This window comes from Bombina bombina, chromosome 7 (assembly GCF_027579735.1).
Source record: "Bombina bombina isolate aBomBom1 chromosome 7, aBomBom1.pri, whole genome shotgun sequence".
In the NCBI taxonomy this organism is placed as follows: Eukaryota; Metazoa; Chordata; class Amphibia; order Anura; family Bombinatoridae; genus Bombina; species Bombina bombina.
Genome location: NC_069505.1, coordinates 493,856,646 through 493,880,659, shown reverse-complemented (window position 1 = coordinate 493,880,659; position 24,014 = coordinate 493,856,646). Strand labels below are relative to the sequence as shown.

The 24,014-nt window shown below is 38.3% G+C and overlaps 1 protein-coding gene across 1 annotated transcript in view; it reads right to left on the bottom strand.

Moving 5' to 3' along the window:
* TGFB1 (transforming growth factor beta 1) overlaps positions 1–23,775 on the bottom strand; it is a 38,177-nt gene extending 14,402 nt beyond the window's left edge. Inside the window, exon 1 of the mRNA XM_053721640.1 lies at positions 23,007–23,775. Within this exon, the coding sequence (XP_053577615.1) occupies positions 23,007–23,361 (355 nt within the window). The 5' untranslated portion in view covers positions 23,362–23,775. The remainder of the gene's footprint in view (positions 1–23,006) is intronic.
* Positions 23,776–24,014: the final 239 nt, after the last annotated feature.

Here is a 24,014-nt window from a genome sequence, read left to right as displayed (position 1 = left end):
CAACTTCCAGGTTTTAGGTGCTTATTTATGTTTTATTGCTTCATATAAATTTACTTAATTTGGCATTTACATTTTTTTATTAATTGTTAGGAACTGATTATGGACACTAATACTGAAGTTGATTAATTTGAAAAATGCTTATTGTGTTTGGAGGCTAAAATTATTCCTCCTGTACAGTTTTGCTCTTCATGTCTAAATAAAACTTCAAAGATAAGATGTCTCTCCCTCAGCCTCCTGTCTCTCAGGATAGTGTTATCCTAGCTACACCTCAGCTTTCCCCTCAAGCTTCCCAAGCTTCACATGCAGTGCCCTGCAGTTCCTCTCAACAACCTCCTGGGGGTGTTTTTCTATCTGGGGATTTCGCTGCGCAGATTACTTCTACTGTTTCTGCAGCTTTATCAGCTTTTCCAAAAGTTTCTGGTAAGTATAAGAGGAAATCTAAACATATTGATGTTAGTAAGGCTGACTCCGCTAAGGCTGCGTTAGTCAGTTTGTCTTAATTATCTGATGAGGATGATTCTTCAGTGGCTTCTGAGGGGGAATTGTCAGATTCTGATACTGTAGTGACCAATTCTGCAGATTCAGAGGAGACTAATTTCAGATTTAAGTTAGAACACCTTCGAGTTCTTTTGAAGGAGGTTCTTGCTACTTTGGAAGAATCCGACGCATCTGTTACGGAGAATCCAAAGAGGTCTAGTAAGCTTAATAGGGTATATGATGTACCCTCATCTGTGGATGTATTTCCAGTTCCAGACCGTATTGGCAGATATTATAATTCAGGAATGGGATTAACTAGGTGTGACATGAGTCACCAAGATCTGAGGGCCTGTTATGGAACATTCTTTGGGAAGGAGGTACATGGGCTTAAGGATACCCAGAGACTGCATGGATATTTGGAATTTTATATGCTGGACGCCCCATGTACTTTCATAACTCTGTCTTACGTCCATGTCACCCTGTATCCATAAATACAGGATGGGTACAGGGTGTGAGTGCCCCTTGTGGGAGCAATTGTGACTCTATAAACCAAGTGGGCATAAAGGACTTAATAGTTAGTAAGAGCTGTTTTTATAATTTGTAATAAGATGTATTTTATTTACGTTTCAGATCTGATTGTGTCTCAGGAGTCTGTCTGGGTAAACTAATTGTGTTCCTGTGTGATTATGTTAACTAGACTGCCCAAGTAAACTTTCTTCCCCAGTTAATTAACTTGATATGTTAATCTGTTTTACCTGTGAAGAGACAATTGTTAGAGGTTTGATGTATTGTAATGTTCATATGTTTGCTTTATGTTAACTAGACTGCCCAAAATCAGATTGTCTGAGTAAACTTTCCTCCCCAGTTAATTAACCTGATATATCACACTAGGGATTCCTTTTTCCCCGTCCCCTCTTTTTAAAAAGATGTTTCCTGTTGCTAATTCTATTCGTGATTCGTGGTGCATGGTGCCCAAGGTAGAGGGAGCTATATCTTCTCTGGCTAAGAGAACTACTATTCCTATTGAAGATAGTTGTTCTTTCAAGGATCCCATGGATAAGAAGCTTGAGGCTTTTTTGAAGAAGATGTACATTCATTAGGGATTACAGTGGCAACCTGTTGCTAGTATTGCTACAGTTGCGGAGGCAGCATCTTATTGGTGCAATGATTTATCTAATCTTATCCTAGAAGAGACTACTATAGAGGAGATCCAAGACAGGATCAAGGCTCTCAAGCTAGCCAATACCTTAATTTGTGATGCCAACATACTATTTTAGCTCGCAGAGCTCTCTGGTTAAAATCTTGGTCTGCAGAGGTTACATCCAAGCTTGTATCTCTGCCTTATATGGGTAAAACCTTGTTTGGACCAGGTCTGGCAGAAATTATTTCTGACATTACAAGTTGAAAGGGTTCGTTCCTTCCTCAGGATAAAAAGAATAGACCTAAGGGTCGCCAGAATTCTAATTTTCCCTTTTGTAACTTTAAGGGACAGAAGTCTTCCTCTTCGGATCCAAGTCTTCTTGGAGGTCCAGTCAGCCTTGAAATAGGGGGAAGCAAGCTAAGAAGCCTTCCGTTGATTCTAAATCAACATGAAGTAGCCGCCCCTGATCCTGTAGTGGATAAAGTGGGTGACAGGCTTTCTATTTTTCAGCAGGCTTGGATACGCAATGTTCCAGATCCTTGGGCCATAGATATAGTATCCCAGGGTTACAGAATAGGATTCAAATCTTGTCCTTCCAGGGGCAGGTTCCACCTGTCAAGGTTATCTGTGAACCAGATAAAGGGAGAGGCCTTCTTAAACTGCGTAAAGGACCTTTCATCCCTGGGAGTGATTGTTCCAGTTCCTCTAGAGGAACAGGGTATAGGATTCTATTCAAATCTATTTGTAGTTCCCAAGAAGGAGGGCACTTTTTGTCCCATTCTGGACCTAAAGTGTCTCAATCAATTCCTCAAGGTTCCGTCCTTCAAGAGGGAGACCATCCGTTCTATTCTTCCTTCGGTCCAAAAGGGTCAGTTCATGACGACCATAGATCTGAAGGATGCGTATCTTCATGTTCCTATTCACAGGGAGCATTGCCAGTATAAAAGGTTTGCCTTTCAGGACAAACATTTTAAGTGTGTTGCCCTTCTTGTTGGCCTTGCTACAGCTCCCAGAATTTTTACAAAAGTTCTGGGGGCTTTTCTGGCAGTGGTGAGGTCCCAGGGTATTTCTGTGGTGCCTTATCTAGACGACATACTAGTTCAAGCACCATCTTTTCATCTAGCAAGTTCTCATACCGAGATGTTGTCTATTCTACGTTCCCACGGGTGGAAAGTGAATCCCTTGTTAGATACAAGGGTGTGTTTCTTGGGAACAATCATAGATTCCCTGTCCATGAAGATTTTTCTGACGGACGTCAGAAAATCCAAACTTAATGTTTCTTGCCTGTCTCTCCAGTCTGCTATTCGTCCATCTGTGACTCAATTCATGGAGGTGATTGGTCTGATGGTTGCCTCCATGGACATCATTCCTTTTGCTCGGTTCCATCTAAGACCTCTGCAGCTATGCATGCTCAGTTAATGGAACGGGGATCACTCAGATCTCTCGCAGAAGATAAATTTGGATTCCCCAACAAGAGTCTCTCTCTCCTGGTGGGTTTCACAGGACTATCTGTCTTGGGGACATGCTTCCTGAGGCCTTCCTGGGTGATTGTGACTACGGACGCCAGCCTGTTAGGCTGGGGAGCACTTTGGGTTTCTTAAAGACTCAGGGTCTGTGGACTACAGAGGAGTCGCCTCTTCCAATAAACATCTTGGAGTTGAGAGCAATTTTCTATGCTTTAATAGCTTGGCCTCAGCTAGCTTTGGTTCAATTTATCAGATTTCAGTCGGACAACATCACCTCGGTGGCCTACATCAATCGCCAGCGAGGAACTTGGAGTTCCTTGGCAATGAAGGAGGTGTCTCACATTCTCCAGTGGGCGAAGTCTCACGATTGCCATCTCTCTGCCATCCACATACCAGAGGTGGACACCTGGAGGCAGACTTTTTATCCCGGAGAGTGGGCTCTCCACCCAGAGGTTTTCACAATGATAACTCTCAGGTAGGGGGTTCCGGAGTTGGATCTGATGGCGTCTCGTCAAAACGGCAAGCTTCCAAAGTACGGTTCAAGGTCAAGAGATCCTCAAGCCGTTCTGGTAGATTCTTTAGCGGTTCCATGGAGCTTCAATCTAGCATACCTGTTTCCTCCGTTTGCGTTGCTTACACAAGTAATTGCTCGCATCAAACAGGAGAGAGCTTCTGTGATTCTAGTAGCTCCTGCATGGCCTCGTAGGATCTGGTTTGCGGATCTGGTGACGATGTCATGTCTTCCGCTGTGGAGGTTACCTTTCAGGAAGGACCTTCTACTTCAGGGTCCCTTCTGGTTTATCTGAAGCTGACTGCTTGGAGATAGAACGTCTAAGTTTGGCTAGACGTGGCTTCTCTGAGAAAGTCATAGATACTATGCTTCAGGCTCGTAAACCGGTTACTCACAGAATTTACCATAGGGTATGTTGTAAATACCTTTATTGGTGTGATTCAAAAGGTTTTTCTTGGAACAAAGTAAGGGTTCCTCGAATTTTGGCTTTTCTTCAGGAGGGCCTGGAGATGGGTTTGTCAATCAGTACTTTGAAGGGTCAGATTTCTGCTCTGTCTATTCTTCTGCATAAACGTCTGGCAGTTCTGCCAGATATTCAGTCTTTTGTTCAGGCCTTGGTCAGAATCAGGCCTGTGTTTAAATCTGTTGCTCCTCCTTGGAGTTTTAACCTTGTTCTTTGAGTTTTGTAGCAGGATCCGTTTGAGCCGATGCATCCTGTTAATATTAAAGGGACAGTCTAGTCCAAAAAAAACTTTCATGATTCAGATAGGGCATGTCATTTTAAACAATTTTCCAATTTACTTTTATCACCAATTTTTCTTTGTTCTTTTGGTATTCTTAGTTGAAAGCTTAACTTAGGAGGTTCATATGCTAATTTCTTAGACCTTGAAGGCCACCTCTTAAGAATGCATGTTAACAGGTTTTTTACCACTAGAGGATGTTAGTTCATGTTTTTCATATAGATAACACTGTGCTTGTGCACGTGAAGTTACCTGGGAGCCATCACTGATTGGCTAAACTGCAAGTCTGTCAAAAGAACAAATAAAGGGGCAGTCTGCAGAGGCTTAGATACAAGATAATCACAGAGGTAAAAAATATATAAATATAACTGTGTTGGTTATGCAAAACTAGGGAATGGGTAAACAAGGGATTATCTATCTTTTAAAACAATAACAATTTTGGTGTAGACTGTCCCTTTAAATTACTATCTTAGAAGGTTTTGTTTCTTCTTTCTATTTTTTCTGCTTGCAGAGTTTCCGAACTTTCGGCTCTGCAGTGTGATTCCCCTTACCTTATTTTTTATGCTGATAAGGCAGCCCTTCATACTAAGCTGGGGTTTCTCCCTAAGGTAGTGTTGAATCGCAATATTAATCAGGAAATTGTTGTTACTTCTTTTTGTCCTGACCCTTCTTTCCAGAAGGAACGTCTTTTGCATAAGTTGGATGTTGTGCATGCTTTTAAAGGGACAGTCAACACCAGAATTGTTGTTGTTTAAAAAGAAAGATAATCCCTTTATTACCAATTCCCCAGTTTTGCATAACTAACACAGTTATATTATTATACTTTTTACCTCTGTGATTACCTTGTATCTAAGCCTCTGCAAACTGCCCCCTTATTTCAGTTCTTTTGACAGACTTGCATTTTAGCCAATCAGTGCTCACTCCAGGGTAACTTCACATGTATGAGCTCAATGTTATCTATATGAAACACATGAACTAATGCCCTCTAGTGGTCAAAATGCATTCCACATTTGAAATTAGCATATGAACCTCCTAGAATTAGCTTTTAACTAAAAATATGAAGAGAACAAAGGAAAATTGGTGATAAAAGTAAATTGGAAAGTTGTTTAAAATTACATGCCCTATTTAAATAATGAAAGTTTTTTTTGGACTTGACTGTCCCTTTAAATTTTACCTTCAAGCAACTAAAGATTTTCATCAGACTTCTGCCCTGTTTGTTGTTTTCTCTGGTAAGTGTAGGGGTCAGAAGGCCACTTCTACCACTCTTTCTCTCTGGTTGAGAACTGTTATCCGTTTAGCTTATGAGACAGCTGGACAGCAGCCTCCTGAGAAAATTAAGGCTCATTCCACTAGAGCTGTTTCATCTTCATGGGCTTTCAAAAATGAAACTTCTGTGGATTAAATCTGTAAGGCGGCCACTTGTCCTCTCTGCATACTTTTTCCAAATTCTACAAATTTGATACTTTTGCCTCAGCTGAGGCTTCCTTTGGGAGAAAAGTTCTTCAAGCGGTGGTGTCTTCAGTTTAGGTCCACCTGTCTTGTTCTCCCTCCCTATTCATTCTGTGTCCTCTAGCTTGGGGTATTGTTTCCCACTAGTAATTAGAATGTTTTGTGGACTCTCCATGCCATAGGAAAGAAAACAAAATGTATGCTTACCTGATAAATTTCTTTCTTTCCGGGCATGGAGAGTCCACGACCCTCCCTTATTCAAATTAAGACGGCAGTTTTTTTGTCTAGTACTCCGGCACCTCTATGCGTTATCTTCTTTTTCCGTTTCCCTTCAGCCCAATGACTGAGGGTTATGGGTATGGGAAGTGATACTTAAAGGGACAGTCAACCATAGAATTGTTATTGTTTTAAAAGATAGATAATCCCTTTATTACTCATTCCCCAGTTTTGCATAACCAACACAGTTATATTAATGTACTTTTTACCTTGTCTTAAATTTAGCATTGTTTTGTGCTAGATATTAAATAACTTTCTGTGCCTGAACACAGTGTTATCTATATGGCCCACGTGTACTTTCTGTCTCTTTGTGTAGAAAAGAGATTTAAAAAGCATGTGATAAGAGGCAGCCCTCAAAGGCTTAGAAATTAGCATATGAGCCTACCTAGGTTTAGTTTAAACTAAGAATACCAAGAGAAAAAAGCAAATTTGATGATAAAAGTAAATTGGAAAGTCAATTAAAAGTCCTATATGAATAATGAAAGTTATATCCCATTAGTAATTAGAATGTTTCTTGGACTCTCCATGCCCGGAAAGAAAGAAATTTATCAGGTAAGCATATTTTTTTTTTTTTTATTACGACGTAAATCCGAAACATGTCATCGGTCTGGGTCTGACTTTCCCCAATTTTATTCTTATGTGCCTTTTTAATATGGTGTGAGCAACGAATAAAAGATAAAGGGATAATGAACCCAAATTTTTTCTTTCAGGATTCAGATAGAGCATGCAATTTTAAGCAACTTTCTTATTTACTCCTATTATCAATTTTCCTTTGTTCTCTTGGTATCTTTATTTGAAAAACCAGGAATGTAAGCTTAGGAGCCGGCCCATCTTTGGTTCAGGTGCTGAACCAAAGATGGGCTGGCTTGTAAGCTTAGATTCCTGCTTTTTCAAACAAAGATACCAAGAGAACGAAGAAAAATTGATAATAAGAGTAAATTAGAAAGTGGCTTAAAATTGCTGCTCTATATGAATCATGAAAGAAAAAAAATATTATTTTCACCGCTCGCCTTTAATAGCGATGCTATTACAGGTTTGCAAAAAAACGACTTGTGCGGGCGATATGGTTGCGTTGAGCTCCATCCTTTACCCAAATACAAGCGGTGTTTTGACGTACTCGTGCACAATTTCCCCATAGACATCAATTGGGAGATCCTGCTAAAAAAAAGCCTAACACCTGCGATCGCGGAATGAAAAGCTCCGTAACGCAGCCCCATTGAAAAAACATGTATGTTTAAACCTAACATAAACCCTGAGTCTAAACACCCCTAATCTGCCGCCCCTAACATCACCGCCACCTACATTACACTTATTAACCCCTAATCTGCCACCCCCAATGTTGCTGCCACCTACATACATTTATTAACCCCTAATCTGCCGCCCCAACGTCGCCACCACCTGCTTACACTTATTAACCCCTAATCTGCTGTCCCCACTATACTAAAGTTATTAACCCCTAAACCTCTGGCCTCCCACATCAATAACACTAAATAAATATATTAACCCCTAACGTAACCCTGCCCTAAGTCTAACCCTAACGTAACCCTAACCCTAACACCCCCTAATTTTAACATAAAATAATTCTAAATAAAACTTACTATTAAAAACTAAATTATTCCTATTTAAAAATAAATACTTACCTGTAAAATAAACCCTAAGCTAGCTACAATATAACTAATAGCTATATTGTAGCTAGCTTAGGTTTCATTTTTATTTCACAGGTAAGTTTGTATTTATTTTAACTAGGTAGACTAGTTAGTAAATAGTTATTAACTATTTACTAACTACCTAGTTAAAATAAATACAAATTTACCTGTAAAATAAATCCTAACCTGAGTTACACTAACACCTAACATTACAATAAAATTAAATAAATTAAATTAATAAAATACAATTATCTAAATTACAAAAAAAAAATAAACACTAAATTACACAAAATTAAAAAAAGAAATTATCAAAAATAAAAATGAATTACTCCTAATCTAATAGCCCTATCAAAATAAAAAAGCCCCCCAAAATAAAAAAAAAACCTAGCCTACACTTAACTGCCAATGGCCCTTAAAAGGGCCTTTTGCGGGGCAAAAACTAGGTAGCTAGTAAATAGTTCACTATTTATTAACTAGTCTACCTAGTTAAGATAAATAAAAACTTAGCTGTAAAATAAAAATAAAATCTAAGATAGCTACAATGTAACTATTAGTAATATTGTAGCTAGCTTAGGGTTTATTTTACAGGTAAGTATTTAGTTTTAAATAGGAATTATTTAGGTAATAGTGGTACGTTTTATTTAGATTCATTTTAATTATATTTAAGTTAGAGGGTGTTAGGGTTACGTTAGGGCTAGGTTTAGGGGTTAATAGTTTTATTATAGCGGCAGTGTGGGCGGACGGCAGATTAGGGGTTAATAATATTTAAATAGTGGTTGTGATGCGGGGGGGGCGGTTTAGGGGTTAATAGGTTTATTATAGTGGTGACAATGTCAGAAAGCGGCGGAATAGGGGTTAATACATTTTTTTTAGTGGCTGTGATTTTGGGAGCGGCAGATTAGGGGTTAATGATTTTATTATAGTGTTTGCAATGCGGGAGGGCCTCAGTTTAGGGGTTAATAGGTAGTTTATGGGTGTTAGTGTACTTTTTAACAGTTTAGTTATGAGTTTTATGCTACAGCTTTGTAACATAAACCTCATAACTACTGACTTTAGATGGTGGTACAGATCTTGTCATTTTAGGCTGTACCGCTCACTTTTTGGCCTCACAGCAAAACTCGTAATACCGGCGCTATGGGAGTCCCATTGAAAAAGGACTTTTCTTAAAGTGCGGTACTGTACTTACTTGCGTGATGGCCAAAAAAGTGTGCGGTAAACCTATTCTGACAAGACTTGTAATAGCGGCGGTAGGGAAAAAGCATCGATATGGGCCATAACGATGCTTTTTGAGTCATAACGCAAAACTCGTAATCTAGCTGTGAGTCATTACCAGATGGAACAAGCACCTTAGTCTCTCTGAGCAAGTGCTGTGTTTAAAATGCTGGTGCACGGTGCATACTTAAATACACTTTTGTAACAGCTATAGCTTTTATTAGAAGCATTTTTGCTAATGCATGTATATTACAAAATTATTTCTGTTTAATACCGAAATGCACCCATGTGGTTTCCAATTTTGTCTGGAATATCCCTTTAAGTGCTATAAATTCCTGTGCTCCTAATCCTTTGTTGGATTACATATGTTTCCCCAATGTCACAGGTGTCTCCAAACCTCACAAGTCTCTTCTTCTTGTTCACAGACCTTTTTCTAAACCCAAACTTCACAGATCTCATATTTAAACATATATATTTATATTTTTTTTTACTTTTATTGAGCATTGGCAAGCCTCAACAATTTCTTGTTCGTTGTCTCAAGAAAAAAAAAGATTATAATTAAATGTATTAGAGAAAAAAAAATACTGTTCATAGCAGATTGTGATACCTTTAAGTGGATCTCCATTTTCCGGCTACATTACGAGTGGTGCTCTAATAGTTACACTCGAGCAGGAAGGCGTTTATTTGTGGCTGTTTGCGCAATTTGTTTTTTTTTTTTTGCTCGTATTACAAGTGGAAAGTAAAAGCGATCGCTTGAGCACAATTGAAGTTTAAAAGGACAGTCTAGTCAAAAATAAAATTTCATGATTCAGATAGAGGAGCAATTTTAAGCAACTTTCTAATTTACTTCTAATATCAATTTTTCTTTGTTTTCTTGGTATCTTTATATAAAAAAGCTGAAAAGTAAGCGTAGGAGCCGGCCCATTTTTGACCTGGGTAGCACTTGCTGATTGGATGGCTACATTTAGACACCAATCAGAAAGTACTACCCTGGTGCTGAGCCAAAAATGGGCCGGCTTCTAAGCTTACATTCCAGCTTTTTAAAATAAAGATACCAAGAGAACGAAGATAAATGTATAATAGGAGTAAATTAGGAAGTTGCTTAAAATTGCCTAATCTATGTGAATCATGAAAGTTTTATTTTGACTGTACTATCCCTTTAAGTGCGTCGGATTAGCGCAACCTAAGAGCTCTGGTTAACTGTTTTGCGAAAACAAAAGGGTCACAAAACACATCAAAAATACATTACAATGTACAGTTACACTCATAATAACACCATCTGATAAACATTATTTAAAAAAATATTGCACAAAAAGTTATAAAGGCTGAAAGATAGGAGATCTCAGGTGTTAGGAAAAAAAAGGCTGCAAAGGGCTTCAACATATAGACACATAAATATAGATGTCTAAAGATGGGTATGTATGTATATATATATATGTGTGTGTGTGTGTGTGTACATATGTAATTACAAACATATATACACATATAAACATATGTATACATATAGACATATATACACATATAAACATATATACACATATAAACACATATAGACACATAAATATAGATGTCTAAAGATGGGTATGTATGTATATATATATTTCTTTCATGTAATTAACAAGAGTCCATGAGCTAGTGACGTATGGGATATACATTCCTACCAGGAGGGGCAAAGTTTCCCAAACCTTAAAATGCCTATAAATACACCCCTCACCACACCCACAAATCAGTTTTACAAACTTTGCCTCCAAGGGAGGTGGTGAAGTAAGTTTGTGCTAGATTCTACGTTGATATGCGCTCCGCAGCAAGTTGGAGCCCGGTTTTCCTCTCAGCGTGCAGTGAATGTCAGAGGGATGTGAGGAGAGTATTGCCTATTGAATGCAGTGATCTCCTTCTACGGGGTCTATTTCATAAGGTTCTCTGTTATCGGTCGTAGAGATTCATCTCTTACCTCCCTTTTCAGATCGACGATATACTCTTATATTTACCATTTCCTCTACTGATTCTCGTTTCAGTACTGGTTTGGCTTTCTACAAACATGTAGATGAGTGTCCTGGGGTAAGTAAGTCTTATTTTCTGTGACACTCTAAGCTATGGTTGGGCACTTTATTTATAAAGTTCTAAATATATGTATTCAAACATTTATTTGCCTTGACTCAGAATGTTCAACTTTCCTTATTTCCAGACAGTCAGTTTCATATTTGGGATTATGCTTTAATTATCATATTTTTTGCTTACCTCAAAAATTTGACTTTTTTCCCTGTGGGCTGTTAGGCTCGCGGGGGCTGAAAATGCTTCATTTTATTGCGTCATTCTTGGCGCGGACTTTTTTTGGCGCAAAAATTCTTTTCCGTTTCCGGCGTCATACGTGTCGCCGGAAGTTGCGTCATTTTTTGACGTTATTTTGCGCCAAAAATGTCGGCGTTCCGGATGTGGCGTCATTTTTGGCGCCGAAAGCATTTAGGCGCCAAATAATGTGGGCGTCTTATTTGGCGCCAAAAAATATGGGCGTCGCTTTTGTCTCCACATTATTTCAGTCTCATTTTTCATTTGCTTATGGTTGCTAGAAGCTTGATGTTTGGCATTTTTTTCCCATTCCTGAAACTGTCTTATAAGGAATTTGATCTATTTTGCTTTATATGTTGTTTTTTCTCTTACATATTGCAAGATGTCTCACGTTGCATCTGAGCCAGAAGATACTACAGGAAAACCTCTGCCTGCTGGATCTACCAAAGCTAAGTGTATCTGCTGTAAACTTTTGGTAGCTATTCCTCCAGCTGTTGTTTGTATTAAATGTCATGACAAACTTGTTAATGCAGATAATATTTCCTTTAGTGATGTACCATTGCCTGTTGCAGTTCCCTCAACATCTAAGGTGCAGAATGTTCCTGATAACATAAGAGATTTTGTTTCTGAATCCATAAAGAAGGCTTTGTCTGTTATTTCTCCTTCTAGTAAACGTAAAAAATCTTTTAAATCTTCTCTCTCTACAGATGAATTTTTAAATGTACACCATCATTCTGATTTTTTGGACTCTTCTGGTTCAGAGGATTCTGTCTCAGAGATTGATGCTGATAAATCTTCATATTTATTTAAGATGGAATTTATTCGCTCTTTGCTTAAAGAAGTACTAATTGCTTTAGAAATAGAGGATTCTAGTCCTCTTGATACTAATTCTATACGTTTGGATAAGGTTTTTAAAGCTCCTGCGGTTATTCCAGAAGTCTTTCCTGTTCCTAATGCTATTTCTGCAGTAATTGCTAAGGAATGGGATAGATTGGGTAATTCATTTACTCCTTCTAAACGTTTTAAGCAATTATATCCTGTTCCGCCTGACAGGTTAGAATTTTGGGACAAAATCCCTAAAGTTGATGGGGCTATTTCTACCCTTGCTAAACGTACTACCATTCCTACATCAGATGGTACCTCGTTTAAGGACCCTTTAGATAGAAAAATTGAATCTTTTCTAAGAAAAGCTTATCTATGTTCAGGTAATCTTCTTAGACCTGCTATATCATTGGCTGATGTTGCTGCAGCTTCAACTTTTTGGTTGGAAACTCTAGCGCAACAAGTATCAAATCGTGATTCTCATGATATTATTATTCTTCTCCAGCATGCTAATAATTTCATCTGTGATGCCATTTTTGATATTATTAGAGTTGATGTTAGATTTATGTCTCTGGCTATCTTAGCCAGAAGAGCTTTATGGCTTAAGACTTGGAATGCTGATATGGCTTCTAAATCAACTCTACTTTCCATTTCTTTCCAGGGAAACAAATTATTTGGTTCTCAGTTGGATTCTATTATTTCAACTGTTACTGGTGGGAAAGGAACTTTTTTACCACAGGATAAAAAGTCTAAAGGTAAAAACAGGGCTAATAATCGTTTTCGTTCCTTTCGTTTCAACAAAGAACAAAAGCCTGATCCTTCGTCCTCAGGAGCAGTTTCAGTTTGGAAACCATCTCCAGTCTGGAATAAATCCAAGCCTGCTAGAAAGGCAAAGCCTGCTTCTAAGTTCACATGAAGGTACGGCCCTCATTCCAGTTCAGCTGGTAGGGGGCAGGTTACGTTTTTTCAAAGAAATTTGGATCAATTCTGTTCACAATCTTTGGATTCAGAACATTGTTTCAGAAGGGTACAGAATTGGTTTCAAGATGAGACCTCCTGCAAAGAGATTTTTTCTTTCCCATGTCCCAGTAAATCCAGTGAAAGCTCAAGCATTTCTGAATTGTGTTTCAGATCTAGAGTTGGCTGGAGTAATTATGCCAGTTCCAGTTCCGGAACAGGGGATGGGGTTTTATTCAAATCTCTTCATTATACCAAAGAAGGAGAATTCCTTCAGACCAGTTCTGGATCTAAAATTATTGAATCGTTATGTAAGGATACCAACGTTCAAGATGGTAACTGTAAGGACTATATTGCCTTTTGTTCAGCAAGGGAATTATATGTCCACAATAGATTTACAGGATGCATATCTGCATATTCCGATTCATCCAGATCATTATCAGTTCCTGAGATTCTCTTTTCTAGACAAGCATTACCAATTTGTGGCTCTACCGTTTGGCCTTGCTACAGCTCCAAGAATTTTCACAAAGATTCTCGGTGCCCTTCTGTCTGTAATCAGAGAACAGGGTATTGTGGTATTTCCTTATTTGGACGATATCTTGGTACTTGCTCCGTCTTTACATTTAGCAGAGTCTCATACGAATCGACTTGTTTCTTCAAGATCATGGTTGGAGGATCAATTTACCAAAGAGTTCTTTGATTCCTCAAACAAGGGTAACCTTTCTGGGTTTCCAGATAGATTCAGTGTCCATGACTTTGTCTTTAACAGACAAGAGACGTCTAAAATTGATTACAGCCTGTCGAAACCTTCAGTCTCAATCATTCCCTTCGGTAGCCTTATGCATGGAAATTCTAGGTCTTATGACTGCTGCATCGGACGCGATCCCCTTTGCTCGTTTTCACATGCGACCTCTTCAGCTCTGTATGCTGAACCAATGGTGCAGGGATTACACGAAGATATATCAATTAATATCTTTAAAACCGATTGTTCGGCACTCTCTAACGTGGTGGACAGATCACCATCGTTTAATTCAGGGGGCTTCTTTTGTTCTTCCGACCTGGACTGTAATTTCAACAGATGCAAGTCTCACAGGTTGGGGAGCTGTGTGGGGATCTCTGACGGCACAAGGAGTTTGGGAATCTCAGGAGGTGAGATTACCGATCAATATCTTGGAACTCCGTGCAGTTTTCAGAGCTCTTCAGTTTTGGCCTCTTCTGAAGAGAGAATCGTTCATTTGTTTTCAGACAGACAATGTCACAACTGTGGCATACATCAATCATCAAGGAGGGACTCACAGTCCTCTGGCTATGAAAGAAGTATCTCGAATTTTGGTTTGGGCGGAATCCAGCTCCTGTCTAATCTCTGCGGTTCATATCCCAGGTGTAGACAATTGGGAAGCGGATTATCTCAGTCGCCAAACGTTGCATCCGGGCGAATGGTGTCTTCACCCAGAGGTATTTCTTCAGATTGTTCAAATGTGGGGGCTCCCAGAGATAGATCTGATGGCCTCTCATCTAAACAAGAAACTTCCCAGGTATCTGTCCAGATCCCGGGATCCTCAGGCGGAGGCAGTGGATGCATTATCACTTCCTTGGAAGTATCATCCTGCCTATATCTTTCCGCCTCTAGTTCTTCTTCCAAGAGTAATCTCCAAGATTCTGAGGGAATGCTCGTTTGTTCTGCTAATAGCTCCGGCATGGCCTCACAGGTTTTGGTATGCGGATCTTGTCCGGATGGCATCTTGCCAACCATGGACTCTTCCGTTAAGACCAGACCTTCTGTCTCAAGGTCCTTTTTTCCATCCGGATCTGAAATCCTTAAATTTAAAGGTATGGAGATTGAACGCTTGATTCTTGGTCATAGAGGTTTCTCTGACTCCGTGATTAATACTATGTTACAGGCTCGTAAATCTGTATCTCGAGAGATATATTATAGAGTCTGGAAGACTTATATTTCTTGGTGTCTTTCTCATCATTTTTCTTGGCATTCTTTTAGAATACCGAGAATTTTACAGTTTCTTCAGGATGGTTTAGATAAGGGTTTGTCCGCGAGTTCTTTGAAAGGACAAATCTCCGCTCTTTCTGTTCTTTTTCACAGAAAGATTGCTATTCTTCCTGATATTCATTGTTTTGTACAAGCTTTGGTTCGTATAAAACCTGTCATTAAGTCAATTTCTCCTCCATGGAGTTTGAATTTGGTTTTGGGAGCTCTTCAAGCTCCTCCGTTTGAACCTATGCATTCATTGGACATTAAATTTCTTTCTTGGAAAGTTTTGTTCCTTTTGGCCATCTCTTCTGCTAGAAGAGTTTCTGAATTATCTGCTCTTTCGTGTGAGTCTCCTTTTCTGATTTTTCATCAGGATAAGGCGGTGTTGCGAACTTCTTTTGAATTTTTACCTAAAGTTGTGAATTCCAACAACATTAGTAGAGAAATTGTGGTTCCTTCATTATGTCCTAATCCTAAGAATTCTAAGGAGAAATCATTGCATTCTTTGGATGTTGTTAGAGCTTTGAAATATTATGTTGAAGCTACGAAATCTTTTCGTAAGACTTCTAGTCTATTTGTTATCTTTTCCGGTTCTAGGAAAGGCCAGAAAGCTTCTGCCATTTCTTTGGCATCTTGGTTGAAATCTTTAATTCATCTTGCCTATGTTGAGTCGGGTAAAATTCCGCCTCAAAGAATTACAGCTCATTCTACTAGGTCAGTTTCTACTTCCTGGGCGTTTAGGAATGAAGCTTCAGTTGACCAGATCTGCAAAGCAGCAACTTGGTCCTCTTTGCATACTTTTACTAAATTCTACCATTTTGATGTATTTTCTTCTTCTGAAGCAGTTTTTGGTAGAAAAGTTCTTCAGGCAGCGGTTTCAGTTTGAATCTTCTGCTTATGTTTTTTATTAAACTTTATTTTGGGTGTGGATTATTTTCAGCAGGAATTGGCTGTCTTTATTTTATCCCTCCCTCTCTAGTGACTCTTGTGTGGAAAGATCCACATCTTGGGTAGTCATTATCCCATACGTCACTAGCTCATGGACTCTTGTTAATTACATGAAAGAAAACATAATTTATGTAAGAACTTACCTGATAAATTCATTTCTTTCATATTAACAAGAGTCCATGAGGCCCACCCTTTTTTGTGGTGGTTATGATTTTTTTGTATAAAGCACAATTATTCCAATTCCTTATTTTATATGCTTCGCACTTTTTTTCTTATCACCCCACTTCTTGGCTATTCGTTAAACTGATTTGTGGGTGTGGTGAGGGGTGTATTTATAGGCATTTTAAGGTTTGGGAAACTTTGCCCCTCCTGGTAGGAATGTATATCCCATACGTCACTAGCTCATGGACTCTTGTTAATATGAAAGAAATGAATTTATCAGGTAAGTTCTTACATAAATTATGTTATATGTGTGTGTGTGTGTGTGTACATATGTAATTACAAACATATATACACATATAGACATATATACACATATAGACATATATACACATATAGACATATATACACATATAAACATATATACACATATAAACACATATAGACACATAAATATAGATGTCTAAAGATGGGTATGTATGTATGTATATATATATATATATATATATATATATATATATGTGTGTGTGTGTGTGTACATATGTAATTACAAACATATATACACATATAGACATATATACACATATAGACATATATACACATATAAACATATATACACATATAAACATATATACACATATAGACATATATACACATATAAACATATATACACATATATACACATATAGACATATATACACATATAAACATATATACACATATAAACACATATAGACACATAAATATAGATGTCTAAAGATGGGTATGTATATATATATATATATGTGTGTGTGTGTGTGTACATATGTAATTACAAACATATATACACATATAAACATATGTATACATATAGACATATATACACATATAGACATATATACACATATAAACATATATACACATATAGACATATATACACATATAGACATATATACACATATAAACATATATACACATATATACACATATAGACATATATACACATATATACACATATAAACATATATACACATATATACACATATAGACATATATACACATATAAACATATATACACATATAAACACATATAGACACATAAATATAGATGTCTAAAGATGGGTATGTATGTATATATATATATATATATATATGTGTGTGTGTGTGTGTACATATGTAATTACAAACATATATACACATATAAACATATGTATACATATAGACATATATAAGTGAAGTTGAGCCCTTTGCAGTTAAGTAGATGAAAACATGTAAAATCATATTTATGCAATATTCATATTTAATAAAGTGTTTAACTGTGTATACTGTAAATATTTCACATTCCAATGTTCTTCACGTAGCATAATATGTATTTATAAATATATATTCCTATATAAATAGCTGTATATATCTATACCTTGATATAATTATATATATATATATAATCATTTATTAGTATAGCGCCGCAAAATTCCATAGCGCTGGATATATATATATATATATATATATATATATATATATATATATATATATAGGTATAGAAATATATTGTACCAAAAAAACATCAGATATATGTAGAAATATGTATTTATGAATAAATAGAACAAAGTCTGCTGTGTGAAGAACATTTGAATGTGAAATGTTCGGTTAGCGCCCTTGGAGAGTATGGGATCGTAAATAGGGTGTTACGTATTTTTTCCATTTTTTTGTTTTTGCTCCATTGACTTCTATGGGGAAATAGGTTATTGCACGCAATATTCTAAGTTCGTGTTTTTACACACACTGAGTTAGCGCACGAGCGAACGAAAACAGTTTACCTTTAACTTGTGATACGAGTGCCAGCCGATGCGTGCAAAAAGCTTACTTCGAGCGCAGTCTAGAGCATAAAATAGCGCTCCACTTGTAATCTGGCCCTTTATCAGGTTTTTGAGTCTCTGTTTCAGGTGTAAATGTGTTTCTCAATGGTACAGAGCTTTACCAATTTGCTATAAGCGTGAGCTAATATTATATAGAACCTTGGCACAGCTGTGGTTAAATGCACACAAGCTTTCAGTGTTGTGTTACACGTGTGTGCCAGACGGTAGCTCCATGTGTTTATGGTGAGGGCGATTATGAGATTCTATGTTACAATACAGCCTTATTCAGAGGCCCCAAGGGTACGTCAGGCGAGGAGGGGCACAGACAGACAGTCAAATAAATGGTATCCTGCCCCCCCTTCCCTCTATGCATACAAGTCTAACATCAAAGCTAATGGACTGCAGACACTGAGAGCCATAAAACTCTTTCTATTAATCGGTCACTTTCAACAGAAAGATTGCAAGCTCTGTGGTTTGGGTGTAATGTTGAAGGAGAGAAAGTGTTGTGGGATTAAGAGAGAGAGTTTTTGGGGATGGAGACAGTGTTTATGGATTGGGGGGGCTGAGAAGTTTGTTGGGGGTTTTGAGGGATCGTATACAAAGAGAATTTGAGGAACACAGAGGGCCAGATTATAAGTGGAGCGCAAAATATCACTTTCGCTAAAGCAATATTTGCACTCCACTTTGCGCTGGTATTACAGGTGAGGTGCAATGCGAACGCGACCTTGCGTTCCCATTTCACGGAAGCATTGTGCTCACGAGAGCGCACTTCCATAGGCTCCAATAGGAGCCTCGGTCTGATGCCGCTAGAGACAACATAGAACCAGTGCAGTGAAGGGGGAAAGTCGCACAGCGATGGCAGCAAATATAAATATATATGTATATGCTGATATACATATATATTTATGTGTTAATATGTGTATATACACATATTAACACGTAAATATTTATGTATATATACATAATTATATACATTTACTGGGAACACACAGTTCCCATAGACCGCAATGTAAAGGCGCATTTAAGTGCCATTTTTTTCTAACACCCCACTCCCACCAACTTTACCCCCCAAAATACTGACTAGTGCAGTCATTTTATAAAGAAATAAAAATGGTACAATTTTTATTGTTTAATAAACTACACTAGACTGTATTTTGAGGACATTTGGGGCACATTTATCAAAATGAACCAGAGATCTGGTTAACTATTGCGCGACCGCAAACGGGCAAATTTGCCATTTGCGGGCGCGCTATAATTTTGCGATACACTTGTAATCTAGCACAGAGTTGGGTGTATGGCTACTATAACTTAGGGAACATAGAAGAAAAGATGGAAATAGTAAGACACCAGTGAGGAAGGAAGTTATGTGGAAAAGAGAGAAATCAAGGAACGGGGAGAGAGTGCATTAAGGGGACATTCCAATTTTGGCTCTAATGTCCTTTTAAGAGCTATGGAAAGAGAGAGAGAGCGCATATTTTGAGGGTGGAGAAAGGGAGCCAGGGATGGAGCGAATTGTAGGAACAAATCAGTGCAGTACAGAGTTGTCAGGAGTGATTTGAATGCTTTGAGTTGTTGAGACTTTGTTTCCAATGATTAATTTTACCTTCTGGAGTGTATTAAATTGTTTACAAATAACCCCTTTACCTTTATATCAGCATTTGAAATATGTGATTTTGGCTGTGGTATCCCCATCTATACTAAAAGTGTCTATACTAAAGTATAGGCTATAATTAAGCTGTGTAAACATAGCCAGCAGAAGCAAGCTCAACCCATTTTAATGTGTTGATGTTTCAAAGAAGAAGCCAAAATATTTCATATACAAAAACAAACCAAAAGAAGCAAATTAGCATGCATTTTCTCTGCAGCAGGTGTAACAAGTCTTTTGAAACACATTAAGGGAAAAACTATTTTTTAGTACACTGTCCCTTTAAATTCAGGAGAGAGTTGGGAATACAGAGAGACATTTGGAAGAACGATAGTGAACACCTGAAGAGTGGAGGTAGTGTAAGTAGACCTAGCAGAGACAGTTGAAAGCGATGATATAAAAAGGTCTTTGGGACGGAGGGGTTATTTAGGGATGGATTGAGATTTGGAGGATAAGGTAGGAGTTACGGTATTGATTTAGAGATAGAATGGGGAAGAAAATAAAAATCAGCATGGAGAGAGTTTGGGGTGTTGTGCAGTGAATAGGGGGATTGAGTGAGAGGCACTTAGATGGAAAGAAAATTTGGTGATGAAGAGAGAATTCAGAGATAAAGAGACAGTTGAGTTATGGAGATATAGTTGGATAGATGGAGATAGAGATAGCTTGGGATATAGAGAGAGAGTTGTGACATGAAAAGAAAAACCTGGTTGATGGAGAGAGAGTTGTAGAAGTGAAAGTTGGGGGAGAAAAGGGGATGCTGGATAAATTCAGAGAAAGGGTTGAGAGATAAAGAGAGATTTGGGGGCCTGGGGGATAGAAACAAAAAAGAAGATGGAGAGAGAGAGAACAAGAACAATCGGGTGGTTAGAGAGCAATTTATAGAAAGAGAAACTAAACAAGTCTGGAGGATGGAGATCAAGTTGGAGATATTGGGCCTGATATTGAAAACCTCGCCGCTCAGGCGAGATGATTTAAGAAGTCTTGTCGGTACGGCAAGGACCTTAAAAAAATGTAGAAACACAAATTTTATCTTGAGAAATGTTTATGTTGCTATGTAGTGTTCTTTATGTGAAATAGAGACTTCTACATTACATCTAAACAAATCCCAAGTATTTTACGTGATTCCTCTCTATGTCGGCAATGTTTTGAATATCAGGCACAGAGAGTGAGCTGGGGGATAGAGAGATGGATGTGGCGAGAGAACGTTAGTTGATAGAGAGAGCAAGTTGGTTTTTTTAGAAAGAGTTGTGAAAGATGAGAAAGAAAAATGACAAAGGAGGAGGAGAGCAAGCTGGGGTTTGTGAAAAAGTTATAGAGGTAGAAATGAGAGGAGATCGAGTTTTGGGACAGAGGAAGAGCGGGGGAAAAAGAGCTGAGGGCCAAGAGAGAGAGAGGTTGGAGATGGAGAGAGAACTGGGGGTTTGAGAAAGAGTTGGGGAGAGAGAAGGGGGGAAGCGAAAGATATTAAAGACAGAAAAATAGTTGGGGAAAAGAGAGTTGTAGAGAGAAAGTTGGGTGTAGAGAGTAATGTAAATGAGAAACAGGATTTTAAAGGACAGAAATGGTTGAATTAGTGTCAAGGGTACTGTGGTGTACACCTAAAGTAGATATAGTTAGACTGCCAGATGTTTACACATGTGCTCCACGTGATTAGGTGGTTGAGTCACAGATCAGGTAAATGGGGAAGCACCTAGATTTTAAGAAAAAGGGAAATTCCCAATATTGTCTCAGGTAAAAGTAAAACTTTGTATAACACAAATCCTGGTGCTGAGAGGGTTATTCTAATTTGCACGTGCAGCAGACTTTCAGGGAGCAACGCCTTCTATAAACACACAGGATAATGAACAGTTTTATACAAGGGGGCTATGGCATAAGTATAATGCCGTATCGAGAGGTAATAATGACTAAGACAGAAGGACAAGAGGGAACAGAGAGGGAATGAGGAGGGGGGCAGTGACACAGAGGCGGACAAGAAGATGATAGAGGATGATGAGGGTTTAGTGACAAGACGATAGGGTACAGTGACAAAGAAAAGGACAAGAAGAAACTGTGACAGAAAGGAGAAGAGGGGACAGTGGCTCAGCTGGGAGGAGGAGAGGGGACAGTGACACAGAGGAGGACAAGAAGATGATACACAGAGGATGATGAGGGTTTAGTGATAAGGCAATAGGGTACGATGACATAGAGAAGGACAAGAAGAAACTGTGACAGAAAGAAGGAGAAGAGGGGACAGTGGCTCAAATGGGAGGAGAGGGGACAGTGAAAGACAGGAGGAGGAGAGGGGAAGTGACAAAGAGAGGACAGTTAGGGGTTAGTAATAGAAGGATGGGGGGCAGTGACAGAGTAGGACAAGAGACAATGACAGAGAGGCGGAAAAGATGGGAAAGTGGCAGAAATAGGAAGAGGAGAGGGGACAGTTAGTTGAAGACAAAAAGTAGAGTAACTGGCTGTAACTAATTTAACTTTTCATTGACTGCTTCTGCCAACTCCCTAGCTTACCTAGATGAATGAACAGATTTGATTGTGTGAGCTGTCTCTTAACTATTGATCCCCATCACATCTCTTGTCTCCCACCTCTCTCCATCTATAGCACTTGTTGCCCTGCATTTTGTCAGGTATGGAAGTTCCCTGCATAGGTGTCAGCTCTTACCTGGCGCTCCCTCTTACTCATTCCATTTCTGGCACCACAATACCCCTCCATCCTGCACCTTGTCAGACAGGGAGGTTTCCCAATAGGGGTGTCAGTCTACCTGACGGTCCTAATTACTCATCTAATTCTTAGCACCAGATTTACTTTACCTCTTAAAAGAAAAACAAATCTGGATGTGAGAATACAGTTTTATTTATATAAACACACATTACTGGTACATACTTGTTAAGTCTTGTTGATCTCTCCCTATAACTCCTCCATAGGAAATAGACTCCCTTTTTTTTTAAAGGGATATAAAACCCAAAATGTTTCTTTCATGATTCAGGTAGAGCATTCAGTTTTAAACAACTTTCTAATTTACTTCTACTATCAAATTTTCTTCATTCTCTTTGTATCTCTAGTTGAAAAGACGTATACTTAGGATCCGCCCCATTTCTGAAGCACTGTATGTCAGCAGCTTTGCAAGAATGTTATCCATTTACAAGCACACACACACATGTATTCCCTTACATATAGTGCTCCAGATGCTACCTAGGTATCTCGTAAACAAAGAATATCATGGGAATTAAGCAAATATGATAATAGAAGTAAATTGGAAACTTTTTTTAAAATGGTATAGTCTGATTCACAAAAGACAATGTTTGGGTTTCATATCCCTTTAAACAAAATGTTATAAAAAAAAGTAATGCATTATATTTAGGTAGCCGTACGACAATAATTCCAGAAAAGTATATTTTTTCAATGACAACAAACTATAAACATTTTCACTATAGAGATAGCTACGATAAGTCACCCTTACCTTTTTCAGAGGGTTCAGAAGAGTATTTCATCTCGAGCTTGTGAACCTGCTTGGCGTAGTACTCCTCTTCTGCATTCTCCCATCCAGCTTCTTCCTCCTCACGTGCTGCCTTAGCTTGGATCATTTCTATGGTGCTGTTATAGATAGACAGTATTTCCAATGGAACTGTCAAGTCCTCACTTTCCACTTCTGGAGGTTTGCTAAGCTTTAACTTGCTGAGAATCTGACCTCTGATGGCTTCTATCCTTCTCTTCTTCACATGCTCCATGTCCACAGTCTTACAAGTAGACAAAGACATGGCAGCCATGAGTAGATCGCCTACCAAAAGCATCACCCATATCCATTGAACCTCCATCCTCAGTAGGTCTTGAACTATGCTCAAAGCTTCTTCGTTTCCACCCACGTCTCTTTGACCTGCTAGCTTTTTCCTGTTTTCTGGCCTCACCAAATCAGGAACTGTTAAGCTATCTGCATCTCATCCTTTTTGGATGCCCTTCTTCAACATTGATGCTTAACTTCTTCACTCTTAACCATAAATTTACCTGTAAAAAGTAGTATTTTGTTTATCCTAAGAAAGAGCAGAACAGGACTGTAATGACAAACTAAGAAAAAAGAACTATTCAAATATTAAATGACAACTTCTACAAAAAAAAGGTCCACTTCTTGGGCTTTGAGGTACACAATTAAGAGATGTAGCTGTGGCTGTAGGCAGCTTGTAAGTTATCAATTCTCTACTCCCGTTGTGTGTTTCTGCTAGCTACAACATGCTATTCACTCACCCCCCTTCCTGCTCTATCCCTCCCTCTTTTAATGCTGTTTCTGTAACTTTAAACTCCACCCAGGATATGAGATTGAGGAACTATTTTGTGCTTGTATGAAATGGAGGGGGGAGCAAATGTTTTAAACATAATTAGGTAGAAAGTAAAGTGAAACTACTCAGATTATTGTAGTAGGCAGAACGAAAGGGCACATGTAATAAAGGTAAAAGTGCTATATAAAAGCAGTAGA